The sequence below is a fragment of the Halictus rubicundus genome, unplaced genomic scaffold, assembly GCF_050948215.1.
Source record: "Halictus rubicundus isolate RS-2024b unplaced genomic scaffold, iyHalRubi1_principal scaffold0029, whole genome shotgun sequence".
NCBI lineage: Eukaryota > Metazoa > Arthropoda > Insecta > Hymenoptera > Halictidae > Halictus > Halictus rubicundus.
Window position 1 is genome coordinate 118,975 of NW_027488570.1, and position 24,741 is coordinate 143,715.

Consider the following 24,741-nt stretch of genomic DNA (forward strand, 5'->3'; position numbering starts at 1 on the left):
GTAAATATTAAAAGTATTCGCTAATCCGTGTAGCTAGCACAGTTACGACGTCTGTCGCAATAACAAAGTTGCCCACGCGTTAATCGGATCACCGCGAAATTCGATGGTCCTTGTGGATGATGTTAACACGTTGAGGCACCGCACAGTGCGGACAAATCGCCTGTTTTCGGCACTTCTCGTAGTTCAATTATATTTACCAATATAGTTCATAACTTTAACAAAAAAAAAATTTTTTAGAAAAAAAAATTTATTATTAAAAATTAACAAATTTATTTTTAAAAACTAACAAGTTTAGAACAAAATTGTTAATAAATGAACCATATGTAAAATTAACAATAATAAACTTAAACAAATTATAATACTAGTGAATAAAATGAATAAACTCAACAAAATGCTATCAGAGCATGCTGCTGCTGCTTCGCTATCCGAGTCATTCTCAGTACAGTGAAGATTCGACTCATGACACTCCCGACGTTCCCAGCTATTGTCACCCGGACACCTCACACCACTCGAGAACCGGCGCGACGCGGCCACAACATTGTCGCGTATATCGGTGTGAGGCTAGAAGACCACTACTAATCCAATTACAAAACTTCTTTATTTTTCATTATTTTTTTATGAAACTTTTACCAACATATTCGTGGCATTTTTCCGATTAAAATGACACCAAATATGATATAATTCCGATGATATTTACTTGTGTAACAAGCATTAAAAGTTTCGAACACAGAGAAGGACAGCGTATGAGGAAGAAAGAGACGCGACGAGTCGAAGCGTTCGGAAAAGATCAAAGCTCGCGTGAGCGCAGGCCTTTAAATGAAAAATGTAACTTCTTTATTATTAATTATTTTTTTATGAGACTTTCACCAATGTATTCGTGGCATTATTCTGATTAAAATGATACCAAACGCGTTATAATTCGGATCACATTTACACTAATTTTTCGTTAATGTAATTGTTATGGGAAGTAACTTTCATCGTTCATTATACAGGTAAATATCATAGGAATTATGTCATATTTGGTATCATTTTCATTACAAAAATGCCACGAACATCTTGGTGTGAGTCACATAAAAAAAATTAATGATAAAAATAAAGTTAAATAAAGTTTTAATTTGAAGGCCTGAGCTCACGCAGGTCTTTAATAACTTTACGGGAAACAGAAATTGTCCAAATTGTCCAAACAGAAATTGTGCATCAAAACACTAAACCACTTCAATCTTGTCACCAAGACCCAAAACACTCTTTATTTACACTTCCAAACACAAACATGTGGCGTGTCATCTTTCTGAAACAGTTGAATGCGTATCGACGGTTGCATGCTTGTGTTTTGTTATAAAATCAGTCAGTTTCACGACTTCTCGCAGTGACGACGTACATTTCGCTCTCGAGTTTTTTTCCAAAGTTCTTATTATCGTTAACGTGGTTGTTATTGTGGTAGTGATTGACGTGTTATATTATCTACATAATGTCAGGTATCAAACACACTTTTTTATCCATGAATCAATGCATGGATGTAGTCAAGGATTTGGAGACAGCATCAATTAAACAAGTGGCTGTAGCGCACAAAATAAGTACAAGAACAGTTTTGCGGATAAAAAAGGAGACCGCTAACATAGTAGCGAGTGCGAACAACAGTAATGTAAAAAGGAAAAGCAAACCGAAATTTCGACGGTTAGAGGAACAATTATATTCTTGGTTCGTAGAAAGAAGAACCTTGGGAGACGTGCTATCTGATGCACTACTGTTAGAAAAAGCTCGTGAGCTACATGCTGGCAATGTAAGCTATGGATGGCTTCAAAAATTTAAAAGACGTAATAATATCCGTTTAGTCCATCTGTATGGAGAAAAAGCAAGCGCCGATGAAGCTGCAGCTCAAAGTTTTATAAAAGAATTAAAGAAACAAATTGAGGAAGAAGATATCGATTTGAATTGTATATATAATATGGACGAAACTGGGTTACTTTGGAAGGCTCTACCGTCGAAAACCCTTGCAACAAAGAAAGAAGTCAATTTGAGCGGCAGCAAGGAGAAGAAGGAGAGGGTTACCGTTGCGTTATGCGCAAATGCAAGTGGAACGCATAAGCTCAAGCCCTTCTTTATACATAAGTTCAAAAAACCAAGAGCTTTAAGAAACGGAACGGATCAGTTCCCAATTATTTATGCAGCACAAAAAAATGCATGGATGGACCATACATTATTTATGCAATGGCTTGCGTATTTTACAGAAAGCGTAAAATTATATCAATTACGCGAAGGAATATGTAGTAAAGTAATTTTACTTCTTGATAATTGTACAGCACATAAGGTTCCTATGAATTATACGAACACCAATGTGGAAATCAAATATTTGCCTGCAAATACGACATCCTTGATCCAACCTATGGATCAAGGGATAATTGCAAAAACGAAAAATAGATTTAGGCATAAATTAATGCGACGCATCATAATACACGCAGGTGGTACAACAGAATTCTATAAAATATACACCATAAGAGACTGTATAATTCTGCTGGCTAATGCCTGGGCAGATGTAACAAATAATGACATCGCAAATTGCTGGCATAAACTTCTTCCGCACACACAAATTCGTGGAGAAGCCAGAATAGAAGAAGTAGAAGAAGAAAACAAAGAAACGTCTCAAATGTTACCGCATGATCTAGCAATAGAAGACGTAAAAAATTCTGTCCAGGATGAATGCAGAGACGAAGGCGTAGCCGTTACCCAGCAAAGGAACAAATTTCCTTTAAATTCAAATGATAGACAGAGAATTGAGAGTTCTTTAGCGGTACTCGAAGAATACAACGATACGCCAGTATTAGACCATATGTTGAGAGCCATCAGATCATTCTTGTTAGGTAAAATCATTAATTACAATTAATTAGATCTTAATTATTTCATGTGATTATAAGGTCTAAACTTACAATTCGTTCCTTCTATCCTAGATTCGATTTGCTACATCAATAAAAAGGAAAGCTAAAATTGATTGGACCAGCTTTGGGGGAGGATAGATTCAAAGGATAAAGTAAAGGTAAAGATTCAATTCAATTCAAAATTGATTGGACCACATCGCGTAAAGTTATTAAAGGCCTGCGTGAGCTCAGGTCTTTAAATTAAAACTTAAATATTGTTATTATGTAATGTGTAATGTGTAATGAACGATGAAACTTGCTTCCCATAACAATTACATTAACGAAAAATTAGTGTAAATGTGATCCGAATTATAACGCGTTTGGTATCATTTTAATCAGAATAATGCCACGAATACATTGGTGAAAGTCTCATAAAAAAATAATTAATAATAAAGAAGTTACATTTTTCATTTAAAGGCCTGCGCTCACGCGAGCTTTGATCTTTTCCGAACGCTTCGACTCGTCGCGTCTCTTTCTTCCTCATACGCTGTCCTTCTCTGTGTTCGAAACTTTTAATGCTTGTTACACAAGTAAATATCATCGGAATTATATCATATTTGGTGTCATTTTAATCGGAAAAATGCCACGAATATGTTGGTAAAAGTTTCATAAAAAAATAATGAAAAATAAAGAAGTTTTGTAATTGGATTAGTAGTGGTCTTCTAGCCTCACACCGATATACGCGACAATTTTGTGGCCGCGACGGTTCTCGAGTTTCGCCGTCACCACCTGGGACGCCGGCGAGAAACGTCCGACGTTCCCCGGATTTGTCACTCTGAAGAACCGAAAAAGTGACAAAACTCGAATCTTTACTGTACTTTCATTGCGACTCAAAATCATTGACTCTCGTGATCTTGCACATTTCGATCTATCCCTACATTCTTATTACTTTTTCAATAGTTATAAAACATATATTAAAAACAAATTAAAAATGCATAAAAATGATTGATACATAATTATTGCAAAATTGTATTATGCATAAATATGGTCATTATATGATTATTATTAACAATTTCCATCCTAATACGCATGTTTTGCAAAAGAAATGTATTTCATATCGTGATATACACGAATATTGAAATTTTCCAGTAAATTCCCCACTGTAACTGTGGCGAACAAATTGCGAAATTTTTTACAAAAATCCAAATTTGTTTACAAATGTATACTTATTGTTAATTATTCACAAAAAATGAAATTTAACAATATAACTAATACATTTAAAAATAAAATAACAAATTTTCCACGATAGATCCTAAAGCAAAGGTATGGACACTTCTTAAAAAGTTTATAAAATTGAGAGTCGCAAAAAGTGGCAGACAAAACTATGAAATTCTTAAACTATAATAAGTAATGTATCCGAATATGCATGAATGTCAGGATATACTTTGCCGTTTTTGTTTTATGTTAATTTGAAGTTTTATATGCAATTAACAAATAAAACCACCGTTGAAAATTTGTACAAAAAATAAATCCACTTTATTAAATGTATAAAGAATGCATATTCCTTGGTAAGAACTTTCCATTACACAGAATTATTATTGCACACTCATGTACAGTTAATATAACATTTTTCGATTTTTGGCACTTTAGAGAGTGCCTCCATGGCCAAATTTTTTCACAAAAATCTAAATTTAGTTACTAATGCATATGCAATGGTAATTAGTCACAAAAAATTAAATTTAACAATAAAATTAATAAGTTGAAAAAAAAGAAAACAATTTTTATGCATAAAAAAAATTGTTAAATGATTTTTAAATAAATAATAATATGCATTTCCTGCTAATAAAGAGTTCTGCCAAAGGAAATTTTTGTGCATCGTCAAATAAAAATGTAGTGAGATGTGCCGACTTGTCCGCACTGTGCACCGTGCGAATTACACTTATACTCGTGTCGTGTTTGATCAAGAAATTGCGTCACCTGAAAACATTGTTCTAGTCTTTCATTTTGCGTCTCTACACACGATCCTACTTTTAAACAATTCAAACATCTTTGGATTCATTCCATTGCCCCAGTCAGGCAATTCAAGCAACCATTGACTAAACCAGGGATCTTGTACGCCACTATAAGCTCAGATCGATGAAACGATAGACATCCACACCTAACACCACCAAATCCCCAAATTTCGAGTCAATCCGAAGACAACACGAAAATCTCCTTTTTAAAGTCCCCGACAAAGAGCCTTCAAAACACAATTACTGATCTCACAAATAAGTTTGAGCTTTTTAGCGCACAACTGAACAATATTATATCAGCACTCAGAAACGACCCTTAACCCATATGCACGAAATATAATGGTTACCTCCTGAAACACAAACTCGCTCATAAGCAATTTTAAAAAAGTAGCACTTCTAAAAAAAACTAATAGAGGATAATAATTCCGATATCCTGCTTCTAAATGAAACTCACCTTAAACGAAAGCTCACATTCTACCTTAAAGACTACCACATAATCAGAAATGACAGACGGACTGTGAAGGGCGAAGGCACAGCAATAATAATAAGAAAAAAAGTTTCAAAATAGTAGAATTTAATAAATAGTTTGAAGTAATAGAGAGAAATGCTATCCAACTAAACCTAACCCCAGTGATATGAAGGATGGACCAAGTTCCTCTCGCCTACCAAAGTTGTGATATGAAGGATGGACCAAGTTCCTCTTGCCTATAAGGGCTGTGATATCGGGAAGGACCAATTCCCAGAGGCCAATGATTGTTGCACTTACCTAATTCAAACTTTACAACCTAGGGAACTTGGCGTCGGCGCTGGCACTAGTATTTTGACTTGCATGAGAAAAATTTATATCCGGATAGATAGTATTACTAAAATAACAAATAATTTGCAAACATATAAATGCATTAGCACTTTTAAAATTAATAAAATGAATTATACACAATCTCTGTGACTGTTTTACACGTCGCCATCTTGAAATTTCAAATGTCAGTGTTGCACGATGAAACGAAAAGGTTAGAAATACATGATTATGACAGGACGTGCAGATATGCAAGTAATGAAATATGTAATTGTACGTAAATTGTACGTGAATAGACTGCCGGTCGCGCACGTGCTCATGGTTCGGCGGTCGAGAGCAGAGAGAGCTCGGCGATCAGGCGGCAGCGGTCAACGCGTTACAAAACAAAAATATACCGCACGCGGTTCAGGTGTCTTACGTGCGGGCACTTTGAAAATCTTAACACGTACCTTCCGCCGAGCATTTCGCCGTCCGTTGGAACCGAAACCACACTACGACAGTCGCATTGTAATTGCGCCGACCATCCGCGCGCCGCGAAGTTCTCGTCTCGGCGAGAACATTAACCCATGCCAATCTACCGCACGCGAGTGGGAGATTTTATCGAACGACTCCCACGCGCTGCGATCCCTCCATCGATTCGCCAATCTTGTACAAAGAGCGCGGGTGCGGCCACGTGGCCGCGTACCTTGTAACATCTGACAGGGAATAAATCTTTTAGAGCCCATTTCGTATTGCGATTCTTTCAACCTGCGCGACCTGCCCTGCCGTGAGGGCTGTCCCCGCTATTTCCGTGTCCAAACCCCAGGCAGGTGGATGGTAGATTATGCGCGTATGCGAGACTTTAATGATCGCAAAAATCAATCTGCCGGTTTTAGCTGGGCAGATGAGGTCGATGTAAGAGATCGTTATGAGGCTGCGGTCGGTGCAGGCAAAAGAGTAACTCCTAGCCGCCAGCAACATAACAAATCTCGTTCCGACCGTTGGAAGGAGGGAGATAGAACACCAGCAAATAAACAACCCTCTTCTAGAGATGCCGAGTCCGTTGTGAAGCCAATCTTATCACCTATCCGACGCATAGAGTAAACTGCTCCTTGGCTCACCGTACGCGTCATCTCCTCCTAATGCATACAACAATTACTAAGATGCCCTTTGGATTTGAAGACTCATCATCGAAGATAACGTGCCCTTTCGGACCCCCAAAACTGTATATAAAGCCCACGCCAGTTCAATAAACCAGTCCAGCTGTCAATACCTTACGCCACGCACTGTTATTCTACCCCGCCGACTCCGTATCTCGTACTACGGTTCAGAATACGTAATTTCGACGTACTAATACGCGAAATCGCGAAGTAATCATTGTCGTTTCCCGGATTACGACAATTGTCTCGTGACACCGTGGTGGACTTGAAGATGTTCCGGGCACAGAAACAAACGCCTGAAGTAGTCGAGGACTTGTACTCCGTGGGGTCATGGTGCCACTGACGCCCATCGCCCAGCAGTAGGGTCACAATCTTGACTATTCGACATTTCCGCTCCTTGTTGAGCGGACATTTCGAGACTTACTCACCGTTGACGAACGGTTGTCACACAAGATGCCGTTTTGTGCATTCTTGCATTATTGCAACACGTTGCTTAATGCAACTATTATTGACGTCTCCCAAAACGAATATCTTGAACACGAAAACCGATATCTTGACTACATGGTACCTAGTCAGATTGGAGAATACTTCTCCCTTATATCACATGTCACCACGATTGCTGGTGACCACGTCCGAGTTAACATTCCGGACGTTGCTATTCCGCGGAGGGGGAACCATGCTGGCGCGTTTGTACCAGTGACTGCACAAAACCATAATGCATATGAGTGCTATGTCGCCCCGATGGTTACGCGAAGAAGAGTGGAAGCCATTCTTGATAGGAATAGGAACTGGCGTCCATTGCCCGAAGACCTGATGGGCTTGGAAATGGTTCCAACATCGAACTTCCTAGGATACGGACCAATTGAAGATCTTAGTCCGGAAGGAATGAATGTTCTTACGGGGGTATATTTTCCGCCCGCAACCGCCGACACTTTGGAGGGACGCCTCCAATTCTCCCAGGAATTGATGACCCGAGTTAGCCATGTTATGCGTAACATGGAAGAAAAATATAAGATGACGTCGGCCATGACGAAAAAGAAGGTTGTACCAGGCCTTGTTGGCTATCGGGAGGTGACACAACCTACTGAGAGCACTGAAGACTTGGCGAATGTTAATGCCGCCGTCTTGACGTGCAATAACGTCGGTTCTTCCATCGTACAGATAATGCAGAACCATGGAATAAAGAGGAAGCGATCTAGAGTCGCTCCTGGACCATGCGCATTGAGTGTGGAGCACACGCCTCTTGATGGTTGGATGACCACCATCAATGCTAATTTTGTTTGCAGTGGAGATTTCTCCTGCACGCGATATCGCGATGATCCAGGACTACGTTCAGCCCGATTCATCGCCATCGCACCAGATGGCAATCGGTCATACGAAATTGACCGATAGATCATCCGTAACTTCAGAAAGGCAGGTGGATGGCGTTGTAGCGCGTTTGAATCCGGGGTGGATTCTATGGGATTGGAAACATTTGGAAACACTTGGAATCATTGGAAACAAGAGTAGTAAAACTAATGTAATACTACGCATCGATAGCTCAGATTCAGAGCCAACGTGTAGTGCTTACTTCAAGGGGGTAAGAATGTAAGTAACAAAGGACATCTTTTCAATTATAATCCAAAAATCATTTAAATAAACCCTTATTATACCCCGATGGAATTTTACGAATCACTTTTTTAATATCTTTTTGTATCTTTTTTTGATTCCAGAACTCTAACGCAGCTTTCTCATCCCTCCAACAAGTAGTGAGTGCACAAACAAATGTCTTTTTTATTGCAATATTTGATTAGTAATAGATGATTTTGACGAGTACAGCGACCGAGGAAACGCCAGGCGTTTCCGCGGGTAGTAATTTGTTTCCTAGCTAGGTAGGGTCTTTTTGTACGTCGCGTTGTTTTTTTTTTTTTTTTTTATAAATTAAATAATTTCAATAATGTAATCACCAATTTTCGATTTTTATCGTCAAGATAATTATTTATTTTTAAGAACGTGTTTTAATATTAGTTTGAATTGCTCGGAAGCAGTACATCTTACGTACAAAAAGACGATTCGCGACGGATATATCCTCGAGACAAAGCAAATACGCACATAAATTTAAACCGTATTATTTTCACGAGTACTTTACACTTAGTAGAGTACTGTTTCCATTTTTTCGAAACTTTGCTTTGTCGAAAGGATCATCCGAGGGTTTTTTAATATTTCTTAAAGTTTCCTTAAATCAAATAAATTTAAATTTGTCTCAGTCAGTTTTTCAATAATTAAATATTTAATTCATACATTGAGATTATACTTTCAATTTCAAGTAGAGTCTTTTTGCAAAAATGCATGAAAATCAGCTCGTACACAATCTAACAAATTCTTTTAGTTAGGATTTTCAGGATATTAAGATTCCTTGTTCGTTGCTCGAATCCTCTCGCGTGCCCAGGCGCTACTCGGAAGGGTGAAAGCAACGGGCACATGGAATATTGTTTCAATAATATATATATTGTGACGTTGCAAATTTTGATCCTGCCCGTTACGAGATAGCGCAGGGACCGGACCGCCGAATTTCGCGTTAAACGACTGCTCGTCAGGTTAGGAAGCGCTCCCCGAGGAGCTAATACATTTCGCGCGCCGAGCACAGCCGAGTTTTCAGGGACGAGCACGACGCACCAACCAGATTCCGGGCGACCTGAGAAGGGCGCCTCGCTTCGCAGGACTCTCCCACGACAAATCATGGCCGATGACGGGGAAACACAAGTCCTGTGCACAGGCTCAATGGAAATGGGAACGCTACACCCGGGCGTCATCGACGTTACGTCATAAACAGTTGAACGAAAACCTGGTCACGATGTGGAGAGGGCCGTGCCGAAGTTAGTTACTCCAGAACCTTCTAGACTGTCGTATTGCGAATTATCATTCTGTAAATCTCTGTATAACTTCATCGCAGCGATAAATCAGTTAATAAACACCACGCAATTTCAAGAGCGTTCTTTCTTCCACTACGAAGCGAAACCACGGAGCGTGCAAGATCGTTCCGACGTGTAAGAGTTCCTATACACAACATTCTATTATGTTACATGAAATGAACAAATATATGAAACGTCCCATCATTTTGTCCAATACTCTACACCACCAGGTCACCAGCAATACCTGCCCGTGCCCGTTCATGAACCCTCCCCGCCCCTACCTTTGCATTTTGCTATAAAAGCGTCGGCATTCGGGTACGATTTCCACAGTACGACTCCTACAACGCTGCTCGACAGTCCTCGAGGAACACTCAGCGAACGTAAGTATAATGCATTACAAGAATATCACATTAGGCAAAATTATTTTGTTCACTAATAACCATGTATTGTTTTTTTACAGATTTAAAAAAAATGAACCAATCGGAGGTGGCAGCGACGGCGACGACGGCGGCGGCGACGGCAGCGTCGTCCAAGGCCGTTGTTGAAACCAAGGAGGCTTTGGTTAAAGCGAAAGCGGCGGAGGCGGCCGCAAAAGCGGCGCACAGTGGTCTGAGAACGCGATTTTACTGGCCAAAAATCAATTTTCGGTTCAAGATTTTGAAAAACTTTTTTGCTATACAGTAACAAAACACTTCAAACCTTAAAAATCCAAAATATTATTCATTTCAGATAATTGTGGAATCGAGGGTAACGTTTTGAAAACAAAATTCTGAAATTCAAAGTGAAACTAATTATTCTAAGAACTCACTATAGAACATGATATAACAGGTTTGAATGAATGAATGGTTTGAATGGTTTGTTTGATCCCGATCAAAATGAGTCCAAAGACGACATCATTTGGACTATCTTTAATGAAATTGTAATTTTTATCGTAACATTACGTATCAGCGAAACTTGTTCGATTACACTCGAATTTGACCTCATTTTCATCAGGAAAATCCCCTCCTTTCGCTCGTCACAATTTTATGAAGATATATGGATAAATCTAAAAGTTTAAACTTTCATTCGTGCGCGATTCTCCATCCGCTTACATTGTATGTCGTCTGTCGTCGCTGGGTCTTTGAAGCTCGGCGCTCGGCAAAAGTTATTCGAAGCTTTATTCGAAGCCTTCGAATAAAAGATACAGATAAAAGATGAAAAAATTATTCGAAGTTCGAATAAATCCGCTTCGAATAAAAAAAATTATCTTTATTCGTCGGATAAATTCTCGTAGAATAAAATTATTTATCCGATACTCGTCGAATAAAGATACTTTTTTTATTCGAACCTTGTAACCGTGTCGGTTACATATCGATGTATCGCGTGTATCCGACAGCGATACCGACCCCACCACAACATTCTATTACGGTGCTCGCGAGTCCGAACGTAGAGAAGGACCGCGAGATATCGCGATACCGTTCGAGTTGCGCACGCATCGATCCCCACTCGATAACGATCGAAGGAGGTCGATGCGAGCCGTAGATCCGGCACTCTACGTCTGGAAGCGGTCCGGGAAACACCTATTGTACCTTACTGTATACGAAGGCCTCGAATAGTTGGTCGTTGCCTTCTTCTCAATATTTGAATTGATATTGAGCACCTTTAAAGATGGGGAAGGAAAACACTTCTCGTGGTTCGCGTTTTGACAAATATATTTATTCGCGTTATAGATGTGGGAGTTCGCCTGACCCTTTTTCGTTTTTACTTTTTGGTTTCTGTCTGACTGTCTCGTCGTGTGCGTCCGTCGTCACCTTGGTTTTTTGGTGATTGGTGGAGGATGGGTTAGGTGGGGGAACTGTTGCCCTTTTGCAATTGGACGTGGGTGTGTTTAACGGATCTTAGGTTGAGGAGTGGGAGAAGTCTTCGGTCGTCAGTGGTATGATTTATTGGGACAGGTCTGGGTTCGGTCGTTTTAGGGAATCGGAATTGTCGGATTGCAGTAGTCATAAAAAAATATAAACGGTCAGTTTCGCAGCCGCTCCGCATGCGCCTTTTACATTTTGAATATCCCTTCCAGGTATATCGCCTGGAGGGAACGGAAGACCGGTGGGGTTCGTAGGATTTCTTGTTGCTCTCGCAACATGCCGCCCCCCTTGAACAATTGTGTTCAATTATTGTTAAGGCTGCTACGACGGTTTACAACGCGTTATACTTAATGTACTCCTTCTTAATCTACGTAATATATAATTATGCTATGGTTGTTGACTATCTTATATGACTAGTATATATAACGCTTTATGACTGTTTATAATATAATACAAATATAGCTTATATCTTAAATCGGCAAGGGTGCTAGACATTTCAGTGATCTTTTGTATTCACCGTTCGCAGTTCGTATCGTAACGACTCTAACAATATTGTCTTCTCCCGGGTGAAGTTGTATTATTCTCGCTAAGGTCCATCGCATCGCTGGTAAATTGTCGTCGCGTACGATAACAATGCTGCCTATGTCTACTTGTTCCGGTTTACGAGCATGCCATTTTTTGCGTGTGGTGAGTTCGTGTAGATACTCTTTACTCCACCGTCGCCAAAAGTGTTGTCGCATTTTCTGAACATGTTGCCACGATGACAATCGACCAGATGGGACCTCTGTCCAGTTGTAATCGGGTACACTTGTTAACGTATCGCCTATTAGGAAATGTGCAGGTGTCAGGACGGAGAGATCGTTTGGATCGGAGGACAGAGGTGTAAGCGGTCGGGAATTAAGAATGGCCTCGATCTGATTGACATAGGTTAGCAGCGCCTCATACGATAGTAGGGTTTCACCTATTACTCGCGTCATGTGAAATTTTAACGATTTTACGGCCGCCTCCCAGAGTCCTCCGAAGTGCGGGGACCGTGGTGGAATAACGTGCCACTGTATGTTTTCGTTGGCTAGAGTGTTTGCGATGTTATTATTTGTCGATTGAGACCTTACAAACGCGTACAATTCGTGTAATTCTCGTTTGGAACCAACAAAATTTGTTGCGTTGTCCGAGTAAATATGAGCGCTTTTTCCTCTACGAGCAAAGAATCGACGTAACGCTGCGAGGCAAGCTTCGGTAGTTAAATCGGTTACTATTTCTATATGGACCGCCTTTGTGGCAAAGCATACGAAAATAGCCAGGTATACTTTTTCCTTCCCCCGGTTTCGTTTCGTTTTCTCCTTAATGAATACTGGCCCGCAAAAGTCAACGCCTGAATGTAAGAATGGTCGTGTGTAATTGACTCTACCCTTCGGGAGATCCCCCATCAGGTAATCTAATGTGATAGGTTTGGCGCGCCGACAGGTAACGCAAGCATGAATATTATGCTTCACCGCATTTCTACCGCCCGGAATCCAGTATTTTTGTCGAATCGAGTGGAGGGTCGTTTGGGTTCCGCTGTGAAAGTTTTGCAAGTGATGGTGCTTTATAATTAAGTTTGTGACATGATGTCCCTTGGGTAGTAACAACGGATGTTTCTCCGAATATGTTAGGTTGGAATGCGCCAGCCGACCTCCCACTCTCAATAATCCATCCTTATCTATGAATGGAGTTAACGGGGATAATGAGCTACTGCTATCGTTTTGTTTAATGATGTTGTGAATTTCTTTACTAAATCCTTCCTGTTGAGTGAGCTTTATTATACGCAATACGGCCTTGTTTAACTCATCTGCTGTGAGCCCAGTCGAAACCCGTTCCTTACGTGAGCTGTTAGTCCGAAATCGCAAGCAATATGCTATGACACGTTTTAGTTTTACAAACGATGAAAATCGACGTAGTATTTCGTACTCTGTTTTTTGGGTGATGAATGCCTTCAGGGGGCGCAGTTCTGGAATTTCCACTGCGGTTAATTTTGTAATTGGCCATTGATTTCCTTCGGCCGACAACCACACCGGTCCGAAATGCCATAATCTGTTTTCTAGGTATTCTATGGTCGTTAAGCCTCGAGATACTACGTCCGCTGGGTTGTCGCCTGACGGAACATGTCGCCATTCGTATTTATTTGTGATTGTTTGAATTTCCGCTACTCGATGGGAAACAAAGGTCTTTAAAGCATGAGGTGACGAACTTATCCAATTTAGCACTATTGTTGAATCTGTCCAAAATTTAATTTCTTTAAATTGTAAATGATGTAAACTGCTCAAGACGTTATTAAATAAATTTGCTAGTAGATGTGCTGCACACAGCTCGAGTCGTGGTAGCGTTAATGTTTTTAGAGGTGCAACCCGTGATTTGGCACATAATAATTGCGTTTGTATCTCCTGATCGTTCTGCGATCTTATGTAGATACATGCTCCGTATGCTCGCTCACTAGCATCACAGAATCCGTGGAGTTGTAGTGAGGCGTAATTACCGATTACTACTTTACGCGCTATGTTGACCCTTTTGACGTGTGTTAAGTCCTGGCAATAATTAATCCACCTTGTATAGATTTCTACGGGTACTGATTCGTCCCAATCTAGCTTAATTGCCCATAGCTCTTGCATAAGCATTTTTGCTCGAATTATGATCGGCGCTAGCAGTCCTAGGGGGTCGAATAACTGTGCTACTTGTGATAATATAGAGCGCTTTGTAATGCGTCTTGTTAATGTGAATTCTTTGTTCGCGTAATTTATTACGTCTTCTCGTGCATTCCACTGTATACCTAGAGCGTTTACTGTATTGTCGAGATCTAAATTGAGATGAGCATCCTCACATTTGTCTTGCTGACCGTCAATTAACTCAGGGACATTGGATGCCTATTGTCTGAGTTGAAATCCTCCTTTATAACAGAGAGTTGTGATTTCTTCTCGGATCTTGATCGCGTCCTCGTATGTTTTCGCGCCTGTTAGTAAGTCGTCCACGTAAAAGTCTGTACGAAGTATGTCTGCCGCTAGTGGGTGATTGGCGGCTTCGTCCTTTGCTAATTGATGCAACGTTCGGATGGCTAAGAATGGGGCGCACGATGTTCCGTACGTTACTGTTTTTAAACGGTATGTTTTTATGGGCTGATCAGAAGTTTCTCGCCACAAGATTTTTTGATATTTGCAATCGTCTGGGTCTATTTCTATTTGCCGATACATTTTTGCGATGTCTGCAGTAAGTACATAAACGTGTGACCGAAACCGAATCAACAGGGAAAATAAATCCCCTTGGATAGTGGGGCCAGTCATAAGTGTCTGATTCAGCGATATACCTGTCGAGGTTTTGCAGGAGGCGTCGAATACAACCCTGAGTTTTGTCGTTAGACTATTGCCTTTTATTACCCCGTGGTGCGGTAGGTAGTAACCGTCATCTGGTGCGCAGACCTGGGCTACGGTCATGTGCCCTAACTCTTCGTATTCCCTTAAAAATTCTGTGTATAGCGATTTTAATTGAGGGTTCCGGCTAAGTGACCGTTCTAAGCTGTAAAACCGTTTCAAGGCTACGTTGTACGAATTGCCGAGATTCATGGTACCCGTTTTGAAGGGAAGTCCAACGGTATATCTGCCCGTTTCTTTATTACGGGTAGTTGTTTCTATATATCGTTTTTCGCATTCTGACTCTTCCTCAGATCGGAGTAATCGTTGAGGACCGTTTTCTACTTCCCAAAATTTCGCGATTTGTTCGTGAAGCGACTCTAAGGCTAAATTACAAACCTGAGGGTTTGATTTATTTGATGTCGGTAGGTTGCCCGATACTACCCAGCCCAATTTGGTTTTTTGCAAGATAACAGACGTATTACTGAGAGCGATTTGACCGATTGCGAGCAATTTATAAAATAGTTCAGCTCCGATTAAGCCATCAATTCGCGAAGGTTTATGAAAGTTGGGATCTGCTAGTCGTATGTTCGCAGGTATTTTTAGTTCCGCGGCGCGTATCGCTTGATTGGGGATGGAACCGCTGATCCGGGGAACTACCAAGAAGTTTAATTTTGCAGAAAACAGACTCATGCGCGATTGTATCGTAGTGCTAACCGACGTGTTGATTGTTGACGTGATTTGATTGATGCCGGTTACTGGAATGTTTATTGCATCGCGTCGGAGACCGAGTTTGGTGACTATATTATCCGTAAGGAAATGCGATTGTGATCCTGAATCTAGTAAGATGCGACATGTATGGAGTGTGCCGTTCTCGTCTGCAATGTGAATCAATGCGGTCGACAAAAGTACCTCCGATGGTGAATTTATCGTACTGAGCGTGGTAGTTGGAGATGGCGATAGTTGGTTGGATTCTTGATTGTCTATGTGTATCATCGTGTGGTGCTTACCCTTGCATTTTTTGCATGCGGTTGCCTTACAGTTTTTGGTCGCGTGATTCGACCGAAGACAGTTATGGCAGAGTCCCGACTTCCGTATTAATTCGATTCGTTGGTCCACATTCATGCTTACGAGCTTTGGGCAATATTGCGTATAATGACTTCCCTTGCATATATTGCAGATACAATTAAATGCTACGCTGCTGGGATACGCGAGTGACGATTTCGAATGATTGTACGGATTGTGTGGTGCGCGTTGTACGGATTGATACGGTTTTCTACCTGTTTCTGGTTGCGTTTCTTCTAGCAATTGGCAGCGGTTATGGAGAAACTCTAAGAGCTCATTAACGGTCGGAGATGTCTTCCCCTGTGTACGTTCCTTCCATTTTAGACGAGTTTGCTCGTCTAATTTTGAGGTAATGGCATATATCGGAAAGGCCTCTAAGAACGGCTTGTCTAAGGCCTCTAGCGCGCGATAATGTTTATTGGCCTTATCTAACAGCTCGCGTAAGGAATTTGGTTGTGCTCTATTAACAAGAGGTAATTCAAAAAACGACTTTACTCTACTGTTTACGATCGCGGTGGGATTATTGTAACTCTTTTCTAAAATGTCCCACGCTACCTTGTAATTGGCTGCGGTGGTCTCTAATGATTCTACCTTTTCTGCTGCTTTACCTGTCAGGCATGAGCGCAGATACATTAATTTTTGCGCGTCTCGAAATCGAGGGTTTTCGTGTACCGCTGACTTAAAGGTGTCGCAAAAACCTGGCCATGTTTCGTACGATCCGGAGAACTTAGGTAAATGTAATGTAGGCAATTTTACGTTAGTTTCATTGTCAGATTGTTCATCGTCATCTACTGGGGACCCTGTGCTCCTTGCTACCGATTTTTCGAATTGCTTCGTTGCGTTATCGACGATAGTCTGTGCTTCTGCGATTACTTCGAAATAATTGTGTTCGAACTGTGCACGTTCTTCTAATCGCGTCTTAAATATTTCCGGTCCCGCCAACAATTCTAATGCTTCTTGAATCGAATCGAACGTTTTAAAGTCCTCTTGTATTTTTGTGATTCGCGTCCGTAACTGATTGATCGTGGTACTTTCCGATCGATTACATTCCGCTATGAATTTACGAAACGTGGTTATCTTTGATTTCATCGTAGCGCGTTTTCTAACGAGGTCGGATTCGCTTAATTCCTTAGAGGTCGCCATGCTAATCAGAGTCGAGGTATGACGGCGGATCGAGATATTAGATAGGACAGGCGATACTTTTATTAGTGACTTACGATTATCGATGTTCTCGTTACGCGTCTGTCTGATGTGGTTGCTTCCACAGGTGATGTCTTCTTTCGAGTGTTGTCGTTGTTGCTGCTTCCGTGATTGGATGCGGCTGATGTTTCGATGGAGTGTTGAGGATCCCGCTGCGCTTCTTCGGCGGCGATGATCCTGATGACTGCAGTCGTCGGATGTGATGCTTCAGGCGTCACTGAATCCTCTCGCTGCTTTGTTGATGCTGTACTTCTGTACAGCCGATTGTGATGTTGTCCCTTGGTGATGCAAAGGTAGCGCTCACGTCACTAGCGACTTTGCAATCCTCCTTGGCACTGATGCGATGTTGTGGATCAGCAGTTTTTCAACAGTGATCCGGCTCGAAGGACCAATTTATGTATACGAAGGCCTCGAATAGTTGGTCGTTGCCTTCTTCTCAATATTTGAATTGATATTGAGCACCTTTAAAGATGGGGAAGGAAAACACTTCTCGTGGTTCGCGTTTTGACAAATATATTTATTCGCGTTATAGATGTGGGAGTTCGCCTGTCCCTTTTTCGTTTTGACTTTTTGGTTTCTGTCTGACTGTCTCGTCGTGTGCGTCCGTCGTCACCTTGGTTTTTTGGTGATTGGTGGAGGATGGGTTAGGTGGGGGAACTGTTGCCCTTTTGCAATTGGACGTGGGTGTGTTTAACGGATCTTAGGTTGAGGAGTGGGAGAAGTCTTCGGTCGTCAGTGGTATGATTTATTGGGACAGGTCTGGGTTCGGTCGTTTTAGGGAATCGGAATTGTCGGATTGCAGTAGTCATAAAAAAATATAAACGGTCAGTTTCGCAGCCGCTCCGCATGCGCCTTTTACATTTTGAATATCCCTTCCAGGTATATCGCCTGGAGGGAACGGAAGACCGGTGGGGTTCGTAGGATTTCTTGTTGCTCTCGCAACACTTACAATAAAGAGGAATGGCTTAGGCTTATTTGTACCTGATACCTCACTTTCAAAATAGTGGTAGTATGTAGCCCTTTTCTCTCAATTTGACAAAAACCAATACTTTGCTGCGTGTTATTTATTCAGAGTTCTTCTTATTTCCTCCCTAATTTCTGAAGACGCAAGGCTTAGAAACTAGATTAATGAATTTTAATATTAACAAAGTTAAACAGGACCGCAATGATGAACATATACAATTAGAGAATCGAGGAAATAATAGATACTGCAAAACTATTTTTGTATGTATTTTAGTTAAAAATGTTACCTCAATATTTTTAAAACATTAACAAAATATTGTTAAAATCACATGAATAAACCATATAAGAAATTGAAAAAATAAAGATGACGTATGGAAAAAAAACTTTCCCACCGACGGGATTCGAACACCCGCGTATCCGCTCCGTAGTCCGACGCCCTAACCGCTGTGCCAACCGGCGATGTTGTAAACGTTACGAACATTCTGGTATATACCGCACAAAATACAATCCATTTTTTCTCTTAAAACATTTCGTAGGTCAAACACTTACTTGTTTCAATGTAATAATGTTTAAAATGACTTAATATATACCTGCGATAAAACCAACAAATGTAACTTTCCTCCTAACAGCAGAAACGGCGAACAAATTCGTTTTTTCTTGTCTGGACAAAAAGTGCCCACAAGAAAAAATCTAAAAAAAATTGAGGACACTGCCTGTTATGGTACTTTATCGGGGCACTAAACAGCAAAATAGCATGTTTTCATATTTTTGAGAAATGTACATTTTTCCGATTTTTTTTAGATTTTTCATTTTTTACGACCACAGTTTGCAAGAAAAAAATCTGAAAAAATTCTCAAAAATCTGTCTTAGGATCCAAAATATGCCAATTTTTTCAGAATTTTAGGAAGCATCAGAGTGTGGGAAATGCGCGGAAAAGCGCGAAATCTAATTTACCCTGTAACTACCCTCACGGGCAAGATAGGGGGTTGAAATTTTGCTCAGAGGGGTTTTTCTGGGTCAGCTTTCGAATGGTTCATTAATCATTGAAAACCTCTAAGGGCAGTTTTGACCATCTTAATCGGCTAGGCCCTTTAATTAAAGAGATAATTGTGTGCGAGATCGTAATTCTGTTACTTAACAAGAAGCTTTCCTACGCGTATCAAGCAGAGATTGGTGCGTGTCACAAGCACATTCGAAGCGAGATCACCGTCACAACGCTAAACTGGTGCGGATACCTGCACAGACTAAGCCTAATCAAGATGCATGGGGTACTAAGTATCAAAAAGTGGGATCCGATAATCTCTGGGGATTGAAATGTACAGAAGTGAATGTGTGGCGTACCCATGTTGTCGGCGCTAGTATGCATGAAATACATCCTGACATAGAAGCAAATAATAACCCCAGCGTTAGGTGTTATGGAGCGACTGATACATATTGGATGCTCTGGACAACTGTTGCTGGGGCTAAGGAGCAGTTTATAATTAGGCCGAAACAGCCGTTTATATTGTGGGAGTCGGGTGAAATGACTGAGGCCGTGTTCGCGGGTATACGTCTTTATTCGTCGGTGGACCGTCAACCGTCCTATACCGACGTTCGCGAGCGAGTGTCGATCGCATACCTTTGACCGACCGATTCTCCCTCGCGTCAGTCGATTGTTTAGCAGATGGCGACCGTCCCCGAAGCCGATCTTCACGTGTTTCGCTGCGGCTTTCCGAGGACGGTCGCCGCCGCGTATACATTGTATGTTGTCGGTGGTCGGCGTGCTCTTTGCGCGGGCCGCCACATCACCCCCCTTGGTGAAATTAGGGGTTCGCTCGCTTTTATTTATCGCTACAAGTTTACTATTTACAATACTATATACATTGTTGCTTACAAACTACTTACACTAATGACTAAATCTAAGGAGTCGCCGCATAGCGGTCGGGAAAATGAACGCGCCTTCCCGATCTTGTCGAGCGTCCGATTCGCTCCCCCGTACTGAGGACCGGAGCATCGCTGTTGACCCCCCGCGGCGAGGGCCTGTCCGGTGTACCCTGCTCGTCGTCGTTCAGCAGGTACGCGGGTTTGAGGCGATCTAACGACACCGGAACCACTCGATCTTTAACACGAATGTTAAAGTGTTTCGGGTGCCGCTCAATCACCTCGTAAGGACCGTCGTACGCAGGCTGCAAAATACTTTTCAGTGCGCCGTGCCTCACGAACACCTGCGTCGTCGTATTGAGGTCCTTGAATATAAATGTTTTCTTTTTTCCGTGGCGCGTTACAGGCGTCGGACGCAACCCACGGAAATGTTCGCGTAATCTCGCGATGAACGCCTCGTCGTTAACGTTCGCGTCTCGCCGGTCTAAAAGAAGCTCGCCCGGTAGGCGAATCGGTTCGCCGTAAACCATTTCGGCGGAGGTCGCTTGAATGTCCTCCTTCCAGGCGGCTCGAATGCCCAGAAGGACGATCGGCAACGCGTCGGCCCAGCTGTCCGCGTGGCAAACGATTGCCGCTTTCAGCTGGCGGTGGAATCGCTCCACCATGCCGTTTGCCGCCGGGTGGTACGCGGTCGTACGGAGGTGTTTCGTACCGATAAGGTGCGACAACTGCTTGAACAACGCAGATTCAAATTGTCGCCCTTGATCGGTAGTGATTCGGTGGGGTGTACCGTATCGGGCGATCCACCCCGAAAATAACGCGTACGCCACCGTCTCGGCGGTGATGTTTTCGACGGGGAACGCCTCCGGCCAGCGCGTGTAACGATCGACGTACGTCACACAGTATCGATATCCCCTCGACATGGGCAACGGGCCTACTATGTCCACGTGGACGTGTTCGAAACGCGCCGAAGGTATTCGAAAAGTACCGACCGGAGCAGACACGTGTCTACCCGTTTTCGCCCGTTGGCATGGTACGCACGCTCGTGCCCAGGCTTTGCAATCTTTTTGCATACCCGGCCAAACGAATCTTTGTGCGACCAATTTCGCGGTCGCCTTGGCACCGGGGTGCGCAAGATTGTGTAGCGACGTGAACACGTGTTCTCGGAACTCCCTCGTTACGAATGGTCGTAACGCGGAAGTCGAAACGTCGCAGTACAACTCGGTGTTGTCGCTCGGTAATTCTATTTTCTTGATATTAAGAGAGGAGTCGGGTGATCGCAGGAGCGTTCGGAGCTCCCCGTCCTCTCGCTGCGATTTCGCGAGTTTCGCGTAATCTATCGCGGTAGAGATCTCCGCTATCCGGGACAGAGCATCGGCGACCACGTTGTCTCGACCGGCCACATGCCGAATGTCGGTTGTGAATTGGCCGATGAGGTCCAGATAGCGGAACTGTCGCGGCGTATGTTTCTCGGGGCGCTGCGCGAACGCGAAAGTTATGGGCTTATGGTCGGTAAAAACCGTGAATTCGCGACCCTCGACCATATGCCGAAAATACCGTACAGCCTTGTATATCGCGAGCAGTTCCCGATCATACGGACTGTATTTGCGCTCGGCCGCCGTTAACTTCTTTGTAAAGAAAGCCAACGGCTGCCATCCGTCGCGTGACCGCTGCTGCAACGCAGCGCCTACCGTGAAATCCGATGCGTCGCTGAAGATCGCAAGGGGCAGCGTGGTGTCGGGATGGGCCAGAAGAGCTGCGTGCGCCAGGCTTTCCTTGCACCTCTCGAAGGCCTCGATTCGCTCCGGAGTCCATGTCACCGGTGCTCGTCCCTTCGCGTTACCCTGGAGGGCCGCGTTGAGTGGCGCCTGCATCTCGGCGGCCGTTCGCACGAATCGTCGATAAAAGTTTATTACGCCCAGAAACTGTCGAAGCTCTTTCACCGTTTCCGGGCGCGGGAAAGTTCGAATCGCTTCAACTTTCTCTGGAAGCGGTCGGGTACCGTGCGCGGACACTGCGTAGCCGAGAAACGTCACCTCCGGCGCACCGAACACACACTTCGCACAATTGACGAGCACCCCGTACTCGTTTAGGCGGGAAAAAAGTTCGCGTAGGTGCTCTTCGTGTTCCTCGACTGAGCTCGATGCGACCAGAATATCGTCTATGTAAACGTAGCACCAGTCGAGGCCGCGTAACACTTCGTCCATAAACCGCTGGAATGTCTGCGCTGCGTTTCGAAGTCCGAAAGACATCCAGGGGAATTCAAACAGACCAAACGGGGTCGTGATCGCGGTTTTCGCGATGTCCTGCGGGTTCACCGGTATCTGGTTGTATGCGCGCACCAAGTCTATCGTAGAAAACACGCTTTTTCCCCCCAAGCGCTGCGCGAAACCTTCGATGTGCGGCACCGGATATTTGTCCGCGATTGTTCTCGCGTTTAATGCGCGGTAATCCCCGCACGGTCGCCACTCGCCGCTTTTCTTCGGTGTCAGGTGTAGGGCCGATGACCAACAGCTTTCGGATCGGCGCGCTGTTCCGTCCCTCACCATCGCCACGAATTCCGCCTTAGCGATGCGGAGTTTATCCGGGGCCAGCCGACGGGGCTTGCACGATACCGGCGGGCCTGGCGTCGTCCGGATGTGGTGCTTCGTCGCGTGTTTGGCCGTGCGGTGTCCTCCCGACGGCCGCGTGAGGTCCGGGAATCCCGCGAGGATCCTGTGGTAGGTGGACTCACCGGAAATCGCCTTCACGCTATCGGCACAACACGTCACTATACGACCAGCCGCCGACAGCGTCGTGACACCGCCTATTAGTTTTTTCGCGCGCATATCGACTAGGAGTCCGTAATGGCTCAAAAAATCGGCGCCGATTATCGGGGTTGTAACGTCCGCGATCACAAACCGCCACGAAAAGTCCCGACGCAGGCCGAAGTTCAACGCGAACCTCACGGAGCCGTACGTTGTGATCGTTGAACCGTTCGCGGCGTAAAGTTCATATGCCGTCCTTTCGCGTGCACCACTCACACGCGAACGCGGGAAAACGCACAGGTCGGATCCTGTGTCCACCATGAAGGTGATTTTTGTTGTCCGATCCGTCACGAACAGGCGGCTTGTATCCGGCGCAGAGTCGTTCGCCGCCATCAACGACCGTCCCGCCGGTTTTCCGTCGCCTGGGAACACGGGTCGCGGCACTTCCTCGCGGCGGGACCGTGCTTCCAGTGGTACCAGCATCTGCCGTCACCAGGTGGTACCTCGTCGCTTCGGCTTCGCGACTTCGACGCCCTTCTTTCGCGGGGACCGCGCGACTTGGACCGCGCGCGGCGGGTGTCCATACCGACGCGAAGGGCCGCGATTTCGCGGCGGAGTTCCGCTATCAACGCCTGGGTCTCGTCCATTCGACTCGTCGATGCGGCGTTGACCTGCGGACGAGACGACACCTCGATGACGGCATCGGCGAGGGCTGCGAGGACGGATAGCGGGTCCTTCCGTCTCGTCACCAGCACAGTTTGTACGTTCGTTGGCAGCCGCGCCATCCACAGCGTCTTCAGGAACTCGTCTGTCACGGCACCGGCGGCGAGGCCCTGCAGGCGTCGCAGGAAGACGGAAGGCTTCCGGTCCCCGATCTCCTCGTGTTCCAGCAGGTTTCGGATGTCCTGTTCCTTGGAATCCGCGATTCGCCGTATGAGCTCCGTCTTGAGCGTTTCGTACATATTGCTTTCCGGCGGGCTGCCGATAATGTCGACCACTACGTCAGCGTACTTGTTTTCCAAGTTCGCTGTGACGTAGTGGTACTTTGTGGCGTCCTGCGTGATCCCAGACAGGACAAACTGGGATTCCAATTGCTGGAACCATATTCGTGGGTTCTTTTCCCAGAACGGTGGGATTTTTATGGCCACTCGTGCTACGCCCGCCAAGGGTACGACGTTGGCGTTACCGGGCGCTAGCGGGTCAGTCATCGCTGCGTTCCGTAATTAATTTTTTTTTTATGCACCCGAACTGCACACTACCGCGGTTCGCTCTGCCTTTGCGCGACAGATCACGTCGGGGTCACCAATCATGTGGGAGTCGGGTGAAATGACTGAGGCCGTGTTCGCGGGTATACGTCTTTATTCGTCGGTGGACCGTCAACCGTCCTATACCGACGTTCGCGAGCGAGTGTCGATCGCATACCTTTGACCGACCGATTCTCCCTCGCGTCAGTCGATTGTTTAGCAGATGGCGACCGTCCCCGAAGCCGATCTTCACGTGTTTCGCTGCGGCTTTCCGAGGACGGTCGCCGCCGCGTATACATTGTATGTTGTCGGTGGTCGGCGTGCTCTTTGCGCGGGCCGCCACAATATTTTTCTGCAAAAGACTTGTTAGAGTTGTTTTAGCTCATGTCATTGTTAGCAAAAACAAACTTCCTTCAGGGCAGTGCATTTATACGTTGTCACGTCCGGTGGTTTGACCGTAAATGAATAAACGCTTAGATAAAGAATTAGTATTAATTATTATAGAAAAACCCGATGATGTCGCGCGAGAGGAAATAAAATAAGATTAAAATATATGTTAGCAATTCTACGCAGTTAGGTAGCGCGGAAAAAGACTCCAACTTATCTTCCTGCAAGACACGCAGACGAAGATCAGTTTACACCTTGGAAACAAACAAGAAGAATATTATGCCGAATTACAAGAAAAGACGTCGACTTTATAAGTAAAAGAACCCTGGCAACACACAGCTGACTAATCAGGAGACATTGAGAAGAT

The 24,741-nt window shown here is 43.9% G+C and overlaps 2 protein-coding genes across 2 annotated transcripts; both read right to left on the bottom strand.

The window, feature by feature from the left end:
• Nucleotides 1-14,428: 14,428 nt before the first annotated feature.
• LOC143363272 (uncharacterized) lies at nt 14,429-23,136 on the bottom strand. The gene is made up of 7 exons (XM_076803882.1): nt 22,033-23,136; nt 21,688-21,864; nt 20,822-21,474; nt 17,392-17,508; nt 17,191-17,294; nt 14,866-17,025; nt 14,429-14,763 (listed from the first exon to the last, which is right to left on the bottom strand). Exons 1-7 carry the CDS (start codon nt 23,134-23,136, stop codon nt 14,429-14,431), a joined length of 4,650 nt encoding a protein of 1,549 aa, XP_076659997.1.
• LOC143363273 (uncharacterized) lies at nt 23,136-23,951 on the bottom strand. Its single transcript, XM_076803883.1, has one exon. It carries the CDS (start codon nt 23,949-23,951, stop codon nt 23,136-23,138), a length of 816 nt encoding a protein of 271 aa, XP_076659998.1.
• Between the last annotated feature and the right edge of the window lie 790 nt (nt 23,952-24,741).